The sequence below is a fragment of the Diabrotica virgifera genome, chromosome 4, assembly GCF_917563875.1.
Source record: "Diabrotica virgifera virgifera chromosome 4, PGI_DIABVI_V3a".
NCBI classification, from domain to species: domain Eukaryota; kingdom Metazoa; phylum Arthropoda; class Insecta; order Coleoptera; family Chrysomelidae; genus Diabrotica; species Diabrotica virgifera.
Genome location: NC_065446.1, coordinates 251,249,520 through 251,270,027, shown reverse-complemented (window position 1 = coordinate 251,270,027; position 20,508 = coordinate 251,249,520). Strand labels below are relative to the sequence as shown.

Below are 20,508 nucleotides of genomic sequence, written 5' to 3'. Positions count from 1 at the left end.
TATATTTATTATATATATATTTTTTCAGAAAATACGTAGGTATTTAGTTAAAAAAATTTCCGACAATTATTGTTCAGAAATCATTTGTGGCATTTTTCAATGTGTTTGTGTGTGTTTTATTCTTTTAATTTTTGGTACTGTTTTAATAAAAAAATTTTGAAAAGTAGTAAGTATTAAAATTAGTTTAATATTTAAATAAAATATAAATAAACCGTTTAAAGTATATTAATTTCGTTGAAATCATATAATAGAAGTATAACTTCTTACGTGCCTGCAAAGTACACACACATTCTTTTTTTAACTCAATACTTTTTTATTACTATGATCTTAAATCAAAACAAGATGCACAAAAGTCGTGTGAACCTGGTTCTTCGAATTCGAAACGATTTCGTGTCCAGAAATCGACCAAGAAGGTTAACATAAGTTTTTTTGTGGACACGAAAGGGATTTTGTTTGTGGATTACTTGCAAACTGGTAAAATATAGATTCTGAATATACATAATTGTAATCTTTTAGATTATCTGAAGCAAAAACTTAGTGAAAAAGACCCGGTTTGCAGAAGAAATCCGTTGTCAAAGTCAATAGCTAAAATCTATTAATTAGCATTCGATTGTTGGAGCATCCATCGTATTCACCAGATTTGGCCCCTAGCGACTTCCATCTGTCTCAGTACCTAAAAAAATTCAATCCTCAGTATCACAGAACTACAGTAAATCAGCATTATCTTAACTGACCTACCGGGGTGGTCTACTGGTGAAGATGTTTATAAAAATACAACAGAACTAGTCATAATATAGATATTATGCATAAGTAAACACGCTCTAGGATGTTCTCTGTCAAAAGTAATCTTCGAACTAAAACATCCGATATGTTATAGCATTTTAAATATTCCTATTGATTGTTTAAACTTAAACACCAACAATCAACTCTAGCTCCGAGTCAAGAGCTGTCAGGAACCTTTACTCGAAATAGTTTACAATAATTTACATACATAACCAAATGATAGCCAGTGGGCCTGGCTTGTCTTTCGAACCATGTAACAAATTGCACTATTTTGTTCGAGAGTTGGCGGCATTGTGTATAACTAGATAACAAAAGCATATTTTACACATTCCCATGGATGGTAGTAACGACGGAATATCATGTAGTAGTAAGCAGACAGCTGGGGATATTGTATGCGAAAAGGTGTTAGCCTATGGCGGTGCCTCTGAAATGATTCGGTTTTGAAACGTTCACCGCGGCTCAATCGCTTCCGAGGCTTGTATACAGGGAAAACAATAGGTGCATGATGTAAAGTAAACTCGATCGGATCGATGCTCTATAAACAAGTGTTTTCGTAATTTAATATTTAACATTTATTAGGTTGGTAGTTCTAGTAAATTGATAGATTTTCGTTTTGTATTGTGCTATATAGAACAATAATTTATTAAATACAAGTATGCATTTTTAATCATGTATTACAAAAGTAGATCAAATTAGCAACACAATAGCGAAAACAGCATGTCGATACCTTTTTTCTATCTCGAGCGATCTTAACAAACGTGTAAATTTTAAACATAATTGTTACTGTCACCGGTAAACGAAGTTAAGGAAAGGTAGTGTGCTGTGGAAAAAACAAAGAAATATTTTTTAGATGTCAACGTGTATTAATTAAAACAACAATAGGACAAACAACACTATAAAATATAACAAAGAAACAAAAACAACTACTTAGTGACGACTTAAATGTTCAAATTATGTCCCATAATTTTCGATGCAAGTATTTTTACTCTTTAAGAGTATATTGAACAGCAGTCTCAATTTCTGCTCTCGCAATGCTTTGCATGGCGTTTCCTACTTTCTGGATCATGTTTTCTCGAGTAGTGGGCCTAGCGGCAAAAAAGGTCTTTAATCCGCCCCCATAAGTAAAAGTCTAAAACAGTTCAATCTGGTGATCTGGCTAGCCAAAAAATAGGCTTCCACGTCCTATCCATCTATCAGCGAATGACTCATCTAAAAAATATCTTACTATTCTGGAAAAATGCGCGGGACAAACATCGTGATGAAACAACTACGAACTGCTAGCGGTACATCTTGCAGAAGAAGAGGCAATTCATTCCTTAAAAAAATTAGATAGCGTTCACCAATAATAGCATTATCGAAAAGAAAGGGTCCAATTATCTGACTATCAAAAATGATAGGCAATAATTTGAACATTTAAGCCGTCACTAAGTAGTTGTTTTTATTTCTTTGTTATATTTTAGTGTTGTTTGTCTTATTGTTGTTTAAATTAATTATATACGTTGAGATCTGAAAAATGTTTCTTTGTTTTTTCCAAAGCACACTACCTTTCCTTTACTTCGTTTACCGGTGACAGTAACGGTTAGGTTTAAAATTTACACGTTTCTTAAGATATCTCGAGACAGAAAAAAGGTATCGACATGCGGTTTTCGCTATTATGTTGCTAATTTGATCTAATTTTGTAATACAGGATTAAAAATACATACTTGTATTTAATATTTTCCAAAGAAATCTAGATTTCTCAAAATAATTAAATAACGCCTCCTAGCTGGCATATTACTTAATAGGCTGTTTCAAAATTATAACTTTTACATTGACGAAAAAGAGCTGTTTTCAGTAGTAATAACCCAAGGACATTGATAATTGTTCGAAAAAATTTTATAACAGACTTCGAAAGCTTGTTGCTGGGAAACAGACCGACGCCGTAGGCGGAGGTCTGTTGCCTGTAAGCAACAAGCTTGAGAAAGTTGTTAAACAATTTTTGAGCATTTATCAATGTTCGAGGGTTATTCGGATAGAAAATTTTTTGCTGGTTATGAAAAAAAAAATACAGAGCAGAAACAATTTATTTAAATGTGCAATTAAAATACAAATTTTTTACTGTAAACAGTATTCTTTGGTATATTTGATTCGATAATTTCATTAATATTCTCATCAGTATTACAACCAAATCGTGACATTTTGAAATATTGAATATTTGAAATGTCAAAATCGAAATGAAACGAAATGTAGGTATCCATAGCTATATGATTGAGTGAAAACAGCCCATGGGATCTGTTTTCAGTATAATGTTGGTTTTATTGGTTGTATTCAATCAGATGACCACAAATTAATTGATTTCATTGGATTTCTAATTGAGCAAAAAATTTTCAACAAAACCAAGTTTCCAAAATTCGATTTAGCAGAACCGGACTTACAGCCATTTTTTCATAACAAGGTTCCCACTCACCGTCACCTCTTATTTGCAAAGGTAGACTTAAACTTGTGAAATAAAATATGCGCAGAATTTTATGAAGAATACGATTATCGAATTTTCAGTGCCCTTTCAATAGACAAGTTTTGTAAAATTTTGATTTTTTAATTTTTGATATTTAATTACGCCCTCTAGCGGTGAACCTACAATTATGAAAATAATTCCCAGACTTTTCCCGAGGCAACTTTTGTTATAAATATTTTTTTCTCAAAGCTGTACTATAAACGGTTCCTGAGATATGGCCGAGAGCCATTCTTATTGGGACACCCGGTACACAAAAAAAATAGATTTAAAAAAAATTGAGATGACTGACCATTTGACCATTTGGGCGATAATGGTTTAGTGGTTTATAATTTGAAAAACTTCTCATACAAGAATAAAAAACCGCTAATCGCGGTAAAAATGAATGGTACACAAAATGCTCCAGCTACAAAAAAGCTAATCTGAATATTACGTGCCGCGAAAATGTATTCATTTTGATGGAAAATAAAATTCCAGTTTTATTTTGAAAGATTTTTCCATAGTATTTGCTGAATTTGAAGTAAAACGTCTCAAAAGAGTATCTACCTTTGATAAAGCTTACAGTTTGAGAAAAGGGAAGATTAGGAAATACCAATCTTTTGTAGCTGTAATATTGTGTGCGTAACTAATTATTATCGAGTTTAGCGGTTTTTTATTCTTGTTAATTTGACAAAAGATCAAAATTTTCAAGACACGAGAAAGAAAGCAACACCCTCTACAGAGTGTGAGTGTGCACGCTCGTACAAGTTTCGCGTGTGAACCGATAGGTAACCCAAGGAGCTTCCGTATTATGGTCTATGCAAAAATTTGCATCTTCATTGGTTTTCGTGTTTATGTGTGTATGTGAACACGTCGAGAGGCAAAAGTACTCGGGAAGTCGCTTGTTTGTTTATTTATTCGCCTTTTTTATATAATGAAGTTGTCCATTGTTTGAACACGCTGAGTAATATGGTCTTTAGCGTTTCCCATAAGTCTGAAACGTCGCCAGGGCGAATGCAGGGCATATCTTCCTTGCGCCTTTCGGCTCATTACTGTCTTTGTTGGAAACTGGGGAAATTATACACTGTATAGCGGAACGCAAGCAGAACTAAGTAGTAAAAAGACGAGTACAAATTGTTTGGTTCTTGTATATTATTTATTTAACGACAATGAAATTAAAAGTTGAAAAAAAGACACGTTCAGATCATAAGAACTTTTAAAATAAGAGTGAACAAAACAAACAAAAATATTATACAGGAAAATGTGGAACACATCAGCACTCAGAAAAGTTTATTAGTCGCATTGCAAACGATTGATACGGAAGACAAATTTTTACTTCTGGGAAAGATCACATCAAAGAATAAAACAGCAACCTTTCTAAGATATAGAGTGCTATACTTATGCCCCATATAATAAATCAATGGTCCTTCTCTTGGTTGATTATCATCATCATCTCCTACTTCTTCTTTTTCTTCTTCTTAGCTTTCCACCGTAGATTTTTGGACCTTTCCCAACTCCTTCCATTGATCTCTATCCCGAGAAACATACTTCCAATTATTTCGGCTATTCTTTTGACGTCATCTACCCACCTACCTGTGGTATTCCTCTTGGTGGTCTACCTTTGTAAGGTATCCAATGTTTTTCTGCACTTTGGTTTTCTTTGTCAAGTTTCAGAATTTGGAAGACGATATATTCTTGGACCTATTCTGTCTCATTGCCATTTACAGTTATATGTCTGGAGTCGCTTGTTTGTTTATTTATTCGCCTTTTTATACAGGGTATCCCGAAAACATTGGTCATAAATTATACAATTATACCACACATTCGGGAGTCAAAAATAGTTCGATTGAACCTAACTTACCTTGGTACAAATGTGCTCATAAAAAATGTTCAGCCCTTTGAAGTTACAAAATGAAAATTGATTTTTTTCAATATATCGCAAACTATTAAAGGTTTTTTATTAAAAATGGACATGTATCATTCTTATGGCAGGAGCATCTTAAAACAAAATTATAGTGATATTTGTCCACCCGATAAAAATTGTATGGGGGTTTTGATCCCTTAAACCCCCCAAACTTTTGTGTACGTTCCAATTAATTCATTATTGTGGTACCATTAGTTAAACACGACGTTCTTAAAACTTTTTTGCCTTTTAGCATTTTTTCGATAACCGAGTTTGTATCGAGATGCGGTTTCTTTTTTAATATATTTACATAAAAATTTAATGGGAGTTTTGTTCCTTTAAACCCCCCAAATGTTTGTGTACGTTCCAATTAAACTATTATTGTGGTACCATTAGTTAAACACAGTGTTTTTAAAACTTTTTTGCCTCTTAGTCTTTTTTTGATTAATCATCTTTTGTAGAGATGTGGCTTCTTTTTCAAAATATACTTAAAAATGTAAATTATAAATACATTTTCAGATTATTAACAGGTCTCTATAATCGTACATAACCATATACAAATATGTGGTGGATTCGATAAATATTCAAAATATCTCGATAAACACTGTCTTATCGACAAAGTCATAACAGGCAAAAATGTTTTAAAAACAGTGTGTTTAACTAATGGCGCCACACTAATAATTAGATTGGAACGTATACAAAAGTTTGAGGGGGTTCAAGGGAACAAAACCCCCATAAAATTTTATGGGGTGCACAAATTTCACTTTAATTTTTTTAAGATGTTGCTGCCATCAGAATGCCACATGTCCATTTTCAATGAAAAATCTCTAAGAGTTTTCGATATATGAAAAAAAATATTTTCATTTTGTAACTTCAAAGGGCTGTAACTTTTTTTGTGTGCACTATTGTATATAGGCTAAGTGACTTTCAATCAACCTATTTTATACCCCAGAATCTGTGGTATAATTTATGATCAATCTTTTTGGGACACCCTGTATAATGAAGTTGTCCATTGTTTGAGCACGCTGAGTAATATGGGTCTTTGGCGTTTCCCTAAGTTTGAAACGTCGTCAGGGCGAATGCAAGGCATATCTTCCTTGAGTCTTTCTGCTCATTACTGTCTTTTTTGGAAACTGGGGAAATGATACACTAGCGAAACGTGAGATTGCAGAGCTAAGTAGTACTACGACAGGCAGAAATTGTTTTCTTCTTGTATATTATTTGTTTAACGAAAACAGAGCCAAAGTTAAAAAAATGGTCATATCACAAGAACTTGTAAAAGACGACAGAACAAACAAAAACATGTTATACCTACAGGGAAACGTGGAAAACATCGGCAAAAATTGGGAACGTTTATTAGTGACATTGAAAATACGCAACTCAAATTTTGTATAATTAAAGTAAAAGGACTATGAGGACACTCTGTATATTTCTACTCCGCCTTTATGTAAAATCCCATCAAAAGAAAGCGCTAATGTCCATTCTGTTAATTTTTGACGCTTTTTGTGGTGGAGCTGAGACGGCTCGTCGGATCTTCAAGTAAGCGAGCTCCTTGGAAAGGGGAGGGAATGGCGATTACGGTTTTCATAGAAAAAACAAATACGGCAACATTGCCAAAGGGGTACTATATCGTATCATCGTTGTCATTCGTCCGATTGGAACGAGTGATACGTTAAGCGAAAGGTAATTGGACACCGATGAATTTTCAAGAGGAAAAACAAACAAGTCAGCATTGCCAAAGGGCCACTATATAGTATCTTCATTGTTATTTCAATTTTGACGTACGAGGCGTAGATGAATGATTGAGCGTAGATGAATTTTTAAGACAAAAAATAAACATGATAGCTGGTCAAAGAGGCACTATATCGTATCTTTGTTGTTATTGGTTCAATTTTGACGTGCGAGGCGTTAAATGAAAAGGGATTGGGGGTATATGAATTTTTAAGTATATTATAAAACATTGATAGAAAATGCTACACCATAAGAATCTATGATAAAACTCTGGGAGTTTTATCAAACGACTTAGAATAACAATCTTTAATATAGAAGTGACCATATAAAAATTCAAGAACTTCTGGAGGCAATTACAACATTAAAAAATAAAACAACAACCTCCCTAAGATATGGAGGTCTACACTTATATTATATCGGATAACTCAGTGCGTCTTCTTCTTTTGGTTGGTTATCATCATCTTTTTCCTCTTCTTAGCCTTCTACCGTCCATTTTTGGACATAGACCTCTCCCAACTCCTTCCATCGACCTCTATCCTGAGTAACATACTTCAAATTTGTTCTGGCTACGTTTTTGAACTCATCTACCCATCTCATTTGTGGTCTTACTCTTGGTCGTCTACCTTTATAAGATCGTTCAATGTTGTATTGTGGCTTTCTTTGGTCTTTTTGTCTCCAACGTTGGTAATTTTGTCTAGCAGTGTGGCCTGCGAAGCACTATTTGAGTTTGGCAATTTTAGTTGTGATATCCTCCAGTTTTATTTTTTATCTTACCCTGTCGCTCCTCTTTCTATGTGGCATTCATACCCCGTTACCCTTTATCTTGTGACGAGTATTTTCATATTTGTCGTAGGCTGCAGGTTTGGTTATCATCTGCCATGATAGGAAAAATGCACTGGTTGAAAACTTTACTCTTCAAGTGTGGAGGTATTTTATATAAAAACTTACGACCCTATATATTCCCTAAGGCAGGCCGCACATCAAAGAAACATGAAACGTAAATTACGTTTCATGGAAATAAACCACTGCTAAACAAATTATATGTCCGGCCATTTATGAAACTCTTCGAAAATAAAAATGTGTCATGAGCATGAATCACACTCGTTTCATTGGTAGGCGGACTTTGGAGATTTGTTTAGCATTGTTTTCTTTTCATGAAACATGTTTTTCGTTTCATGTTTCATGTTTTTCGTTTCATGTTTCTTTGGTGTGCGGTTTGGCTTACAGTTATTCTTATTGATTTGGTACACATTGTCGACTTTACTGTAAACTAAAATTTAGTGGGAATTAGCGAACGAAGTTCCCTATTTCTCAGTTCCGGTTTTGTTGACGACATGCCCAAAAGTTACAGTTTTCCTATCTCAATCTGTTCGTTATGTTTAGACGAAATAAAATCAGTCAACTGCAAACTGCGTTAATTCAAACTCATCTAACACTACGGCACCAAATGGGACCTTAAGACTGATCAGACGTTTAGTTTTGGTGAATGTATCTTATTTTCCAGCAGGAGAATTTGAATCTATAGAGGTGGAACGTATCTCATGAATATCATATATTAAGTTAGTATTCTCGTAGACAGGTTAATAATAATTAGTAATAGGACTGTTAATTCTGAATTAACTAATAATAGTATGGTATAATTAGACCCAATAAATTAGACCCATCCAAAGTAAAAGTTATCCTCCAACACCAAATTGTTCATATGTCCACATATAGTTCAGTAAAAAGTTAATATAAGCGAGAAATATTAAATAAGTATGTATATGGTTTTTGTATGTTACGTTACGTGTTTTCTACGTTAGTAAACGAAGAAGAGAAGCCTCTTCCATTTTACCTTCTTTCGGATCCTCTTTTAGAAAAGCTCGAGGTTTTAGAGATGTGATGACACCTACATATTGAGGCCCTGCGTAGAATTGACAAGAAATGCGAGATTACTAACACAATTTAATATTGAAAATTAGAATATCTTGGCCGTATTATGAGAAATGAGCAGATGGCTTGTTGCAACTCATTCTTATGGACAAGATGTTTGGAAAGAGAGTACCAGGAAGAATATATTGGCTTCAAAACTGAGAAAGTCGTGCAATGCGTCTATAACCGAACTATTCCCAATAGCAGCAAGCAAAGTTAGGACAACCATGCTGATCGCCAACAATAGGAACAAATAGGCGCCCTAAGAAAAAGAATAGATTGTTTGATGCCACAAACAAGCAACAAATATCCAAATCCTGAAATTCAGAAGAATAAAATACTTTCAGGAGTCACTGGTACTTTGTCATCGACAAACCTTCCACACCTCTAATCTTCCCGTATAGATTCCGAATCTGTTACAAACGAATACGCTGCGCCAAGCCGAAACTTCGAAGTTGGAGTTGTTAACTGACTTTCCGCTCCGCTTGACTACAAACTTGTCTGAAACTATTATCTGTCATAGAAACGTAATTTGTTCTAAAGAGATTCCGAAAATGCATTTAGTCCGTTCGTTTCGAATCCTCTGCAGTCTCTAAATCAGCTAAATTCGCTTTAAAAATTAATGAAGTACACTGAACTAACGTCATTAACCTTTATAAAAGCGTCTGCTGCTTCGAGCTCTTAATGAATAAATCTAGTATTCCGGCTAATACATTAGGGAAACAATGTGATGAATCGGACACGGAACAAAATTTCATCTTTTCTGGAAGTAACTTTAGAACGTCAGTTTTCATTATGGACACGAGCGGAGTTTTAGGAGCTGTCACATTTTAATGATATTATTACCACATTTAATACATTTCTCCCTTAACCTTCGGATGACCAAGCGGGGGAAATTGGGACCCCAGCGTATGTTTTTCTTTAATAAATTCAAAAGTATTTCCAATTTTTAATTCATTATTTTTTTATTTGACTTTAATATCATTCTAGATATCCTCATATTTTAAAATAAAAAAAATTCCCTATATTTTACGAATTAAAAATATATTCTGAAGTTGATGTTTAGTAAAATACCGTCTATTATGTGTAATTCCAAGTAGTTTTACGCTAATGACGTCGACTTTGCAAAGTAACAAGACACTTACTCAACATACACACTACACATGACACTAATACTCATGTTGTGACTGGCTGAATGACATAAAGTCCATGCAAAAAAAAACTTTAAAAAAATTAAAAAAAAACTTCATTTTTTTGTTAATTGTCATTATTGACCTGGGGTCATTTTCCCCCACTTGGTCATCGGAAGGTTAAGGTACCTACTGGATACAGGTGTTAGTGATGATATCTTTATGTCTGATGATTTTATTCCAAAAGTGTTTCAGAGTTTTTGTAATTCCTTAGACAATGAAATAAAATTGTTAATATCTGGGCTTGGTCTTGATCTATCTAGTTTTATCTATTGGTCTTATCCTTACTTTTTTCTTGCCAGTTTTTAAATTAGTTTCCATTTTAGCGACTAACAAATTATGTATGACCTTTAACAGATTTCTGAATCGTTTGTTTATAGTCTTTTTGCTTTCTTGTTGGCTTTACAGTAATGTGTACATTATGTGGTGCTTCCCATGTATACATTCTACGCTCAGGTAATTTAAACCATGTGTTAGTGACTATCATTGCATAATCTTCAAAATATTCCTATAACCTGTCACTTCTGTTATTACTGTTGCCTAGTCCAAATTCTTCAACACTGTCTGTGCGTCGAACTTGTCCTATTGCATTGCATTGAAGTATTATAATTGTGATTTGGTTGTTTTTTTAAGATTTTAATGTGGAACAACCAAAATGCAGACACCATTTTACCTTCTTCCACTTTTCCGCCTTCTTTTCTATATATTCCGGGACCTATCCATCGAACTTCGCTGAGTCCATTTATTTGTAGGTATATAAGTGGAACCACTTATATACAAATGAATGGAAGGCCACAATGGTTTGATAATGAATGTAAGGCGGCATTGAAGAACCAAATGAAGCACCTAGAATATATTTGACTAGACGAATTAGAGAAAGAAAAATAGTATATAAAAGTAAAAGACGAACAGGTGAATTGTGTAGACAGAAAAGAGATAACGCAGAAATAATTGGCATGAAAATAAACACGAAAGAGTTTCTTTTGTCAGAGAAGACGAAACACGAAATGCATACAAATTTAACAAACAAAAATAAAACAAGGATACAAACCAAAAACTAATATGTACTGGAATAACAACAGCGAAATAACCAGCAACACTAAGAAATCAAAGAAAATTGAAAAATAGTTATTTATGAAACAGTTCGTGAAGTATGCTTTTTGCGAACGCACGCGATGTTTAGAGCACGAGCGGGGCGTGTCTTATACATCTCGTAAGTGAGCAAAAAGTACTTCACGCACAGTTTAATACAATATTTTATCTATGAAAAACAAATAAAAAAAAACTGCAACTCTTCGTCACAGGAATACATTTATATTCTACAATTTTTAGAACTTTCACATCACCATGACAACGCGAAAGTTAAGAATATTTGATTATGAAAGTGTGCCAAAAAACAGTGCAAAAAAGTAAATCCCATTTAAAATACATTGTTACTTCACGCTTCACGCACACTTTAAACCCTTCACGTACTACTATCTATAATGACAGTTTTCACAAACTAAAAACTTATACATAATATGATATAGAGTAGATAAAATGTATTTACTTACCAACTATAGGAACCATAAGCGTATAGGAATGGGATTCTGCAATGGCACTGATACCATTCATGTGATCGATAAAACAATTGGTGTCTGGGACTAGGTATTTCGGCCTTACTTCCACGTGAACACTCACTACTGACTGGCTAAGAATTTTCTGTAACAAAAAATGTCTTTAAGTTCTATTGACTATTATCTATTAAACGATAAACGCTTATTTTTCGAAATTTTCACAAAATAGTCGTTAAATATATTTATATATTCATCAGATTTAGCCATACGGCTCACAATCCCTCTAAGGGGAAAATTGACTCATCCCAGATACCTACGGTATCAAAAGGATTGAGCTCTGGTGGGACTCTTTCCGTGTTATCGAGCCCTAGATGGCTTGGTATGCAGGTGTATCTCCCAAAAATTTTCGTACACATCTGGCCATTGCGAGTAGTACAGCTTTCTGCATGGTCTTGTAAAGATGTTCATTTAGACCCAGCCTTTTTATGCTTTCGAGGAGGTTCTTCGGAATGACTCCAGTAGTAGACATAATAATAGGTATCGTCTGGGTACTTTGCATTCTCCATTGTCTTCGTATTTGAATTTCCAGATCTCTGTACTTGGCGATCTTTTCAGTAAATTTACTACGTAGATTATTGTTATTTATTAACTAGTACGAGATCTGGTCTATTATGTGCCACTGTTTGGTCTGTGAGCACAGTGCGGTCCCAGTATAGCTTGTAGTTGTCATTCTCAAGCATACTCTCAGGGACGTATTGATAATATGGGAGATGGTCCGTTTGGAGAAGTCCCAGCTTGATAGCTATCTCTTGATGAAGGATCTTTCCCACTGCGTCATGCCGTTCCTTGTATTCAGTTGTAGCAAATGCCTGGCAGCCCCCTGTAATATGTTGGATGGTTTCTTGGACTTGACATCCATATCGGCATCTGTCGTTTTGAACCTGAGGGTATTTGACGATATATTTCAGGTAGTTTCTGGTTGGTATAACCTGATCCTAAATGGCCAGTAATGAACCCTCCGTTTCAGGGAACATCTTTCCTGATGCCAACCAATAGTTCGACGCTGTATTGTCGACATAGTCTTGGCTGACCTCATTGGGATGTCGCCCGTGCAGAGGGTTAGCCATCCAGGTGCGCATTTTTTCGTCTTTAGTGAGGTGGTTTATGCGCATTTCTGGTTCCCTCAGTTTGCATCTGAAAATAATTTCTTAAATTAGCAATTTGTTTATCTAATTGCTCACCTATATCCATAAGTCCTCTTCCTCCTAGATTCCGTGGTAATGTCGTTCTTTCTACTGCACTTTTAGAATGGCGTTTTTGTGCCTTTGTGAGGTGTGTTCGTGGCAAAAAATGCGATGAGTCGCCTAACTAAAGTTTGGAAAGACAGATCTATCTCTCAAAATATCAAGATGAGACTGGTGAATGCCCTTGTATTCTCAATATTTCTATACGGAGCAGAGACTTGGACTCTTCGCGCATGCGAGCGCCACAAAATTGATGCCTTTGAGATGTGGTGCTGGAGAAGAATGCTGCGCATACCATGGATAGCTCATAGGACAAACGTCTCCATTCTAAACCAACTCAATATTAAAAAAAGGCTGTCTACAATATGTCTGCAACGAATTCTGCAATTCTTTGGTCACGTGGTTCGCAGAGGTGACGACAGTTTGGAGAGATTAATCGTTTCTGGAAACGTTCCGGGGAGAAGATCAAGAGGACGATCACCAACTAGATGGTCCGACCAAATAAAGAATTCAGCTGGAAACTCATTCTGCGAAGCTCTTAGAGCAGCTGATGATAGAGACCAATGGGGAAACATCGTTAGGAATATTGGAAGAAATCACGATCCTCAGTAATGGGGAAACGACAAGAGAGAGAGAGAGAGAGAGAGGTGTTCGTACTTTTCGCTCATAATATGTATTCATTATTATATTAATATTCATTAATACACTGCGCGTCATAGAAAACGGGCACCCTAAAAAATGGGTCATTTTTGATGTCGCGTATCTCCTAAACCTGTTGTCCGATTTAAGTGATTTTTTTGAATATATTATAGCCCTATTCTTTGTCAATATCCCTGTAATAATATTTTTGCAAAAAAGGTAAATTTTCATTGTGTACCGGGTGTACGAATCAAACTGTGTTTTTTTCTCAAGTTCGCAACACCCTGTGGAATATTCTAGCATTTATAAAATACTGAAATTAAAACCCAACTATAGCCTCAGGTTTTCTTAATATTCTGTTTTTTGATTCATTCGCTTACGTTGGATAATACAAAAGTTATGTACTTTAACAACTATGCATGCTCTTTATCAGTACAGGGTGTTTCTAAAGAAGTACGACAAACTTTAAGGGGTAATTCTGCATGAAAACATAATGACCGGTTGCTTTATAAACATATGTCCGCAAATGCTTCGTTTCCGACATACAGGATGTTGAATTTTTTCTTACAAACTGACTATTTATTTATTGCCCTAAAACCGGTTGAGATATGCAAATGAAATATGGTGGGTTTTAAGACCTAATTGTTGAACATTTTTTGACATACAATTAAGAATTTTTTATTCACCATTGGCGTGCATACGAATAATATGATCGGTCATATTACCCGCATGCGCTCCAATAGTGAATATAAAATTCTTAGTTGAATGTTAAAAAATGCGCAATAACCATCTCTTAAAACCTACCAAATTTCATTTGCATATCTCAACCGGTTTTAAAGCAATAAATAAATCATCAGTTTGTAAGAAAAAATTTAACATCCCGTATCTCGGAAACGAAGCTTTTGCGGATATATGATTATAAAGCAAACTGTCATTATTTTTAATGCAGAATTACCCCTTAAAGTTTGTCGAACTTATTTAATCCCTATAACCCTTTAGATTTATAACACCCTGTACTGATGAAGAACATGGCTAGTTGTTAAAGTACATAACTTTTGTATTATCCAACATAAGCAAATGAATCAAAAAACAGAATGTTAAGAAAACCTGAGGCTATAGTTGCGTTTTAATTTCAGTATTTTATAAATGCTAGAATATTCCACAGGGTATTGCGAACTTTGAGAAAAAAACACGGTTTGATTCGTACACCCGGTATACAATGAAAATTTACCTTTTTAGCAAAAATATTATTACAGGAATACTGACAAAGATTAGGGCTATAACATGTTCAAAAAACCATTTAAATCGGACAACAGGTTTAGGAGATACGCGACATCAAAAATGACCCATTTTTTAGGGTGCCCGTTTTCTATGACGCGCAGTTTATATTCATTATTATTATTTCTATCCTTATGACTGAAATAAACCTGACTCTTTTTATTTTATTGTGAATGGTTTAATTTAAACGGTATCGGTACAACAAACACGAAAGTCCAACAACTGCTTAAGTCAGAGAGTATCATATTTTTCTAGGTCTGGATCCCGCGTATGAAAAAAAAGTTGATTAATAGCAAGCTGAAAATTTGATAATAGCTTAAGGGTGTCTAGTCGGACAAACTTTGATATATGGGAACACTGGAACAGGGGAAGTTTTAATTGTGGAACAGGTTAAAAATCTGAAACCGTCAGACCACGAAAACGGCACATGTATTTTGTCCGACAGAACAGACTTAGACTCTCCGAACAGAGATTAAACTCTCATGCAAAAATCAGACTGCTATTTATCACCAAATGGGCGTTTTAATGAGTGGAACATGTAGGATATGTCAAATGACAGGAATTATGACAGGTGATAAATAGCAGTCTGATTTTTTCATGAGAGTTTAATCTCTGTTCGGGGAGTTTAAGTCTGTTCTGTCGGACAAAATAAATGTGCCGTTTTCGTGGTCTGACCGTTCCAAATTTTTAACCTGTTCCACAATTAAAACTGCCCCTGTTCCAGTGTTCCCATATATCAAAGTTTATCCGACTAGACACCCTTAAGCTATTAACAAATTTTCAGCTTGCTATTAATCAATTTTTTTTCATACGCGGGATCCAGACCTATTCCTATCTTAAGCGATTAAAAACACAACAACGAGAGACAGGAGATATAATAATGTATGTTTGTCAGAGAAGACACAAGCATCCGTAATGTCTTACACGTACTTGTGTCTCATGAACAATTTGGGAAGTTTCGACAGAAATCGGAAAAACACTCATTATATCTAGACAAGTGATACCCATGAACTCAGCAGATAACATGAGGGCATAATATGTCTCATGAGCTCATATTATTTCCCTCATTATAAACGATTACAGGTTAATCCCATAAAATCAATATTTAACTTAAACATGCCACAATAAAACGGTTTTATTGCATTTATTTCCTATTCCTTCTAATTTTACTGATAGACCTTTTACATTAATTTGGTATTGTTGTTTTCTTCAACTCCCTTTTTGTAAGCATTTGTGGATCGTTTTTAGTGTTCAGTTTTCTTTCTTTAATCTTGTGGAATTCCTTATTTATACATGGCAATGAATAATCATTTTTGGTTAAAATCTTTGTTAGTAAGTATTTTTTCTGAAAGGAATTTTCTTTGAAGCAGGTATTTTGAGCTCCATCACATAGTGATTTGATAGTTCCATTTTTAATATTAATGCTGTGATGTTAGTGATAATTTAAATACTTGTTGCTGTGGTAGACATATCTTATATCCTATATCTTCCTTTATGATTAATACCTCCAGAAATGCTAGTGAGTTATTGTCCTTGTCATGTATTATTTTCCATGGCGAATTTGATTAATTCTTCTTTACAGTTAATATCAATCAAAAATGTGTTCAGTGCTTCTGATTGAAGCACTGAACTCATGGACGAGATCATATGGAGGAAACATTACATAATTATCTCCCTATACTGTGGGTTTTTTTACCACACCATAGTTGAAAGATTAGAGTTGATGTCATCAATTTAAGAAATAATGTTGAGCTGTGCATTTTCTAGGAAGAACAAGTATCCTGTTAGTTTTGCAGTCAAAATTACTTTTAGAATATTTTGTTAAAAAGTTATGCCGTTATATCTTTATCACTTTCGAGTAATCACAAAAACATTAACTGTCCGGTTTTTCGTCAACCAATGCACATAAAATTGCTGTAGTTTAAAAGTTTTACGAAATACAAATATGCAGACAAATGTTTAGTTAGTTTTCGTGTACGAAGGTGTTTTTCTGACGCTAAAACACTAATTACACCAGAAGGAATACGACGAACGACAGTGGAGGATTATGCACGAGACATTCCAACGATTACACTGATAATGTACGATCTATGGTGGGCAATAAATCTTTTGTAGCAATCCAACATATACTTGTATATACACCTACAGGGCGATACCGCGTCATGTGGCTGCTGAGAAACTTTTCTTCTTTTTCTTCTTCTTTCAATTTGTGCAGTCCTACAGTAGATACTAGACGTTGACGCACATACTTTAGCCGTGTTTTAATTTTTTTCGTTTATCGTGTTCAAGATCGTGCTTATATTTATCTTGTTTAACGCACAACGTATGGTAATTTAACTGGGAAGCATGCATTCCAAATTAACAACAGTAGATTTTTCTTAAAATATTCCTTTTTACAAAACTTAAAAAATATGAGATATGAAATATAATTTTGTTGTTTTTTTTTTGTTTTGTTTGTTCTTTATCAACAGATCCTCTTATCCAATACAAAATGAAATTTTTGGAAATGAGCGTTTTCCACTTTAATGCAAAGGACAGTAGTGCACCCAGGGGGGTGTTGGTGGTTATTCCCCCGGCATTTGAAAAATATATAAAGAATAGTAGGGAAATGTAACTTGTCTTTCACAAACAATACAAAAAAAATTCGGTGTCCAAGCCAATCCCCCCCAAAAGGAAATTTATAGGTGCGCTATTGGCAAAGGAAGTAAAATTTTGACTAATTAAAAACATGTGGTATAATTATTTACTTATTTGCAAAAATCTACTTACAAAACGATTTAAAAATATTTGGTTTAATTGAACTGAATGACATAATGTCGATAATTATGGAGAAATGAAATGAACAACAAGAAGAAGACAACAAATAAGAACTAAATGTAATAAGATTAATTTAAAAATATTTTATAATTATTTCATTAGTCGATAAGGCAAAAAATGTAGTAATTAAAAGTGAAAAACATAACTTCTTGGGAAGCCATCAGTAAAATGCTGATAAAAATGAATCTGACAATGAGAGGACAAAAAAGTTTCACATTTATTATGATAAATTCAGATTACTGTTCATTATTGTTTTCAAATCGTGTTAATATGACTCCCGAAAATAATGCAAAAGTTGTGGCATTACATGAAGATAGTCGCAGTATACGATATAATGAAAATCATTTGAATATTGCCAAAAGTACAGTCCATGATGAACTTATGGAGTATCTTCAGACTGGAGAATACACTAGAAGACCAGGATCAGGCTGAAAAGGTTCAGAGATCATCGTGATGAAGGTTTTTTTTTTAATGTCTGCATTAGGGAACCTCTCTTTAACGTAAAAAATGTTCTTGCTAGTCGTTTGTTCGAAGCTCGAGGAACTCGAGAACTGCACATGGTAAGAAGAGTCTGACATGAAAGTAAGTGATTTGCGTTCTCATAATCCAGTAGCATGACCTAAATTAAGAGCAGCTCATGCAGCTAACAGGATGAGATTTACGAATGATCACAGGGATTGGACTGTTCAGCAATGGAGTGTTGTAATGTTTTCTGAGGAGTCCCGTTTTTCCTTACGATCTCCAGACGAACGCGAACGTGTATGGAGGAGACCCGGAGAACGATTTGTATTTCCCCTAGAACGTCGTTTGGTGGGAGAGGTATTATGGTAAGAGCGGGTATTTCTTAACCGGACGCACTGAATCAATTTTTATTGAATATGGAACTCTAACAGCAGACATATACATACGACAGTGCCTGGAAGACAGTGTTGTCCCTTACGCCTCTTTTGTTGGGGATAATTTCTTATTTATGCAGGATAATGCGCGTCCACATCATGGATAATTCTAGTTTTATATTGGCCCGCTTGTAGTAATGACATGAATCTATAAGAACATTTATGGGACATTTTTAGAAAAAGCCACTCGCATTTTTAGCAAAAATGCAAAATCGCAAAAAAAATGCGAGCGGCACAAAGGCGCATGGAAAGATCGATTCTCGGCGTGACAAAGAAAGACAAAATAAGGAACCAAGACTTAAGGAAAAGAACAGGTATCACTGATGTCGTTGAACGTATAGCCAAGCTGAAATGGAATTGGGCAGGTCATATAGCGCGACTGAAAGACTCCAGATGGACCAGAAAACTAATTGACTGACAAACGCAGCAGAGGACGACCACAAACACGCTGTATGGACGACATTAACCGAATATCCAAGAAATGGCAACAAGAAGCACAGAACCGTGAAGAGTGGCGAAGAATGGGAGAGACCTATGTCCAGCAGTGGACAGAAGAGGTTGCATGATGATGATGATGATTAGAGAAAAAGATTAAAAAGAAACAATCATTGCCAGAAACGATTTAAGAGCTGAAAACAGCGTTGTATGACGAATGGGATGATATACCGCAAGAACGGATTAAGCACCTTATGCAAGTATGCCTAGGCGTATTGAAATCCCCCGCAGATGTAGGGTAGGCAATACCCGATACGAAACTTAAAGAACAACCAACTGCGGGTAATGAAAATGTTATTATTTTTTGTTTAATTTTTCGTACGATGGCAATTTTTTGCGTTACTTATTACTTTCGTTTAGATTACTTATTTTTCATATTATTACTTTTTTACTGTTTTAAATAAACGATTTCTATAATTATGGTTTACTTCCTGTCCATTTAAACCACTCAACACCTACAGAATTAACCTTTAACTACCCGCGCATCAAGTTATAACATAACTACACGCGTGGCGTACTTTGTACGCCACAAGAAAATACACTTAAAAACAGTGGATTTGTTTAATATTTTTTGAAAAAATACACTTAGTTATTTGTTATAAACCTTATTCGGCATCAGTGAATACTTGGGGTTCCTTTTCAGTAAGCCAATTGGGATTTATAACTGGAATCATGGAATAACTGGATTCCATGATAAATAAAATTACTAATAAAATTTTTTTTAAATGTGATTTTTTACAGGAGAAAAAGTATTGTTTACAAAGAAAAATATATTTTTTGCCATAATGACTAAAAAACAATTAAAATATATACTTATATTACGACTTGTAGTAATATAATCCTGGGGTATATTGTCCACCACCGGAAACAACAAATAATAAAATGTAAATTACGATCTTTCCAGAACGCCGATTATAACGAAACTAAAACAAAATTGTAAAGCACATCCCAGTGATAGGTTAGAGAGATAAACAAGGTCAAAAATTAAATTTTTAAATAATTTGCAGTAGAATTCTTATATCTGGCGTACAAAGTACGCCAGCGCGTGTAGTTAAAGGTTAAATAAAATTTAAAATGATGCAAGTGTCCGGATATTTTTGACCAGGAGTGTAGTTTAATTCAAAGTTTATTTTGATTTTTTTAGTCTTTTTACTTAGAAAATATACGTAAAACCATATCTGAGCGCCATATGTTTTGAATCAATTCCGGAACAGCGGGTAGAAACAAGTTTGGCAAATGACCAGAATCAGATTCTCGAAAGAGATCAAATCACCTGTCCATGTCCCTGCAAAACCTGCGGCTCGAGGCTCGGATTCCGGCCACGGCCTCTGAAACCAGTTCAAGTTCAAGACCGCGACACCGAAATTTTATTTGGCTTCATTTGTATGCACTGTCATATCGCAGGGCATCGTATCGAAATTTCCACCAGTCAAATAGACCAGGGCATTTAGAACAAAAGACACCGGAATGCATAGATTTTTGAATTCGTAACGTCCAAATTGAATTATTCTGTTTATTTTTGTTAACGTGGAAACTAACTGTTATTACAGTTATAGATGAAATTATGTTTATCATATTTTCTTCTGGGGCGGACG

General features: G+C 34.6%; 1 protein-coding gene across 4 annotated transcripts in view; it reads right to left on the bottom strand.

Annotated features, from left to right (window-relative positions):
- The window catches only part of LOC114326188 (telomerase-binding protein EST1A-like), a 412,813-nt gene that overhangs the window by 23,058 nt on the left and 369,247 nt on the right, over window positions 1-20,508 (bottom strand). For all 4 annotated transcript variants that reach the window (XM_028274455.2, XM_050648854.1, XM_050648853.1 and 1 more), the window contains one exon: window positions 11,542-11,689. In XM_028274455.2, the coding sequence (XP_028130256.2) occupies window positions 11,542-11,689 (148 nt within the window). The remainder of the gene's footprint in view (window positions 1-11,541; window positions 11,690-20,508) is intronic.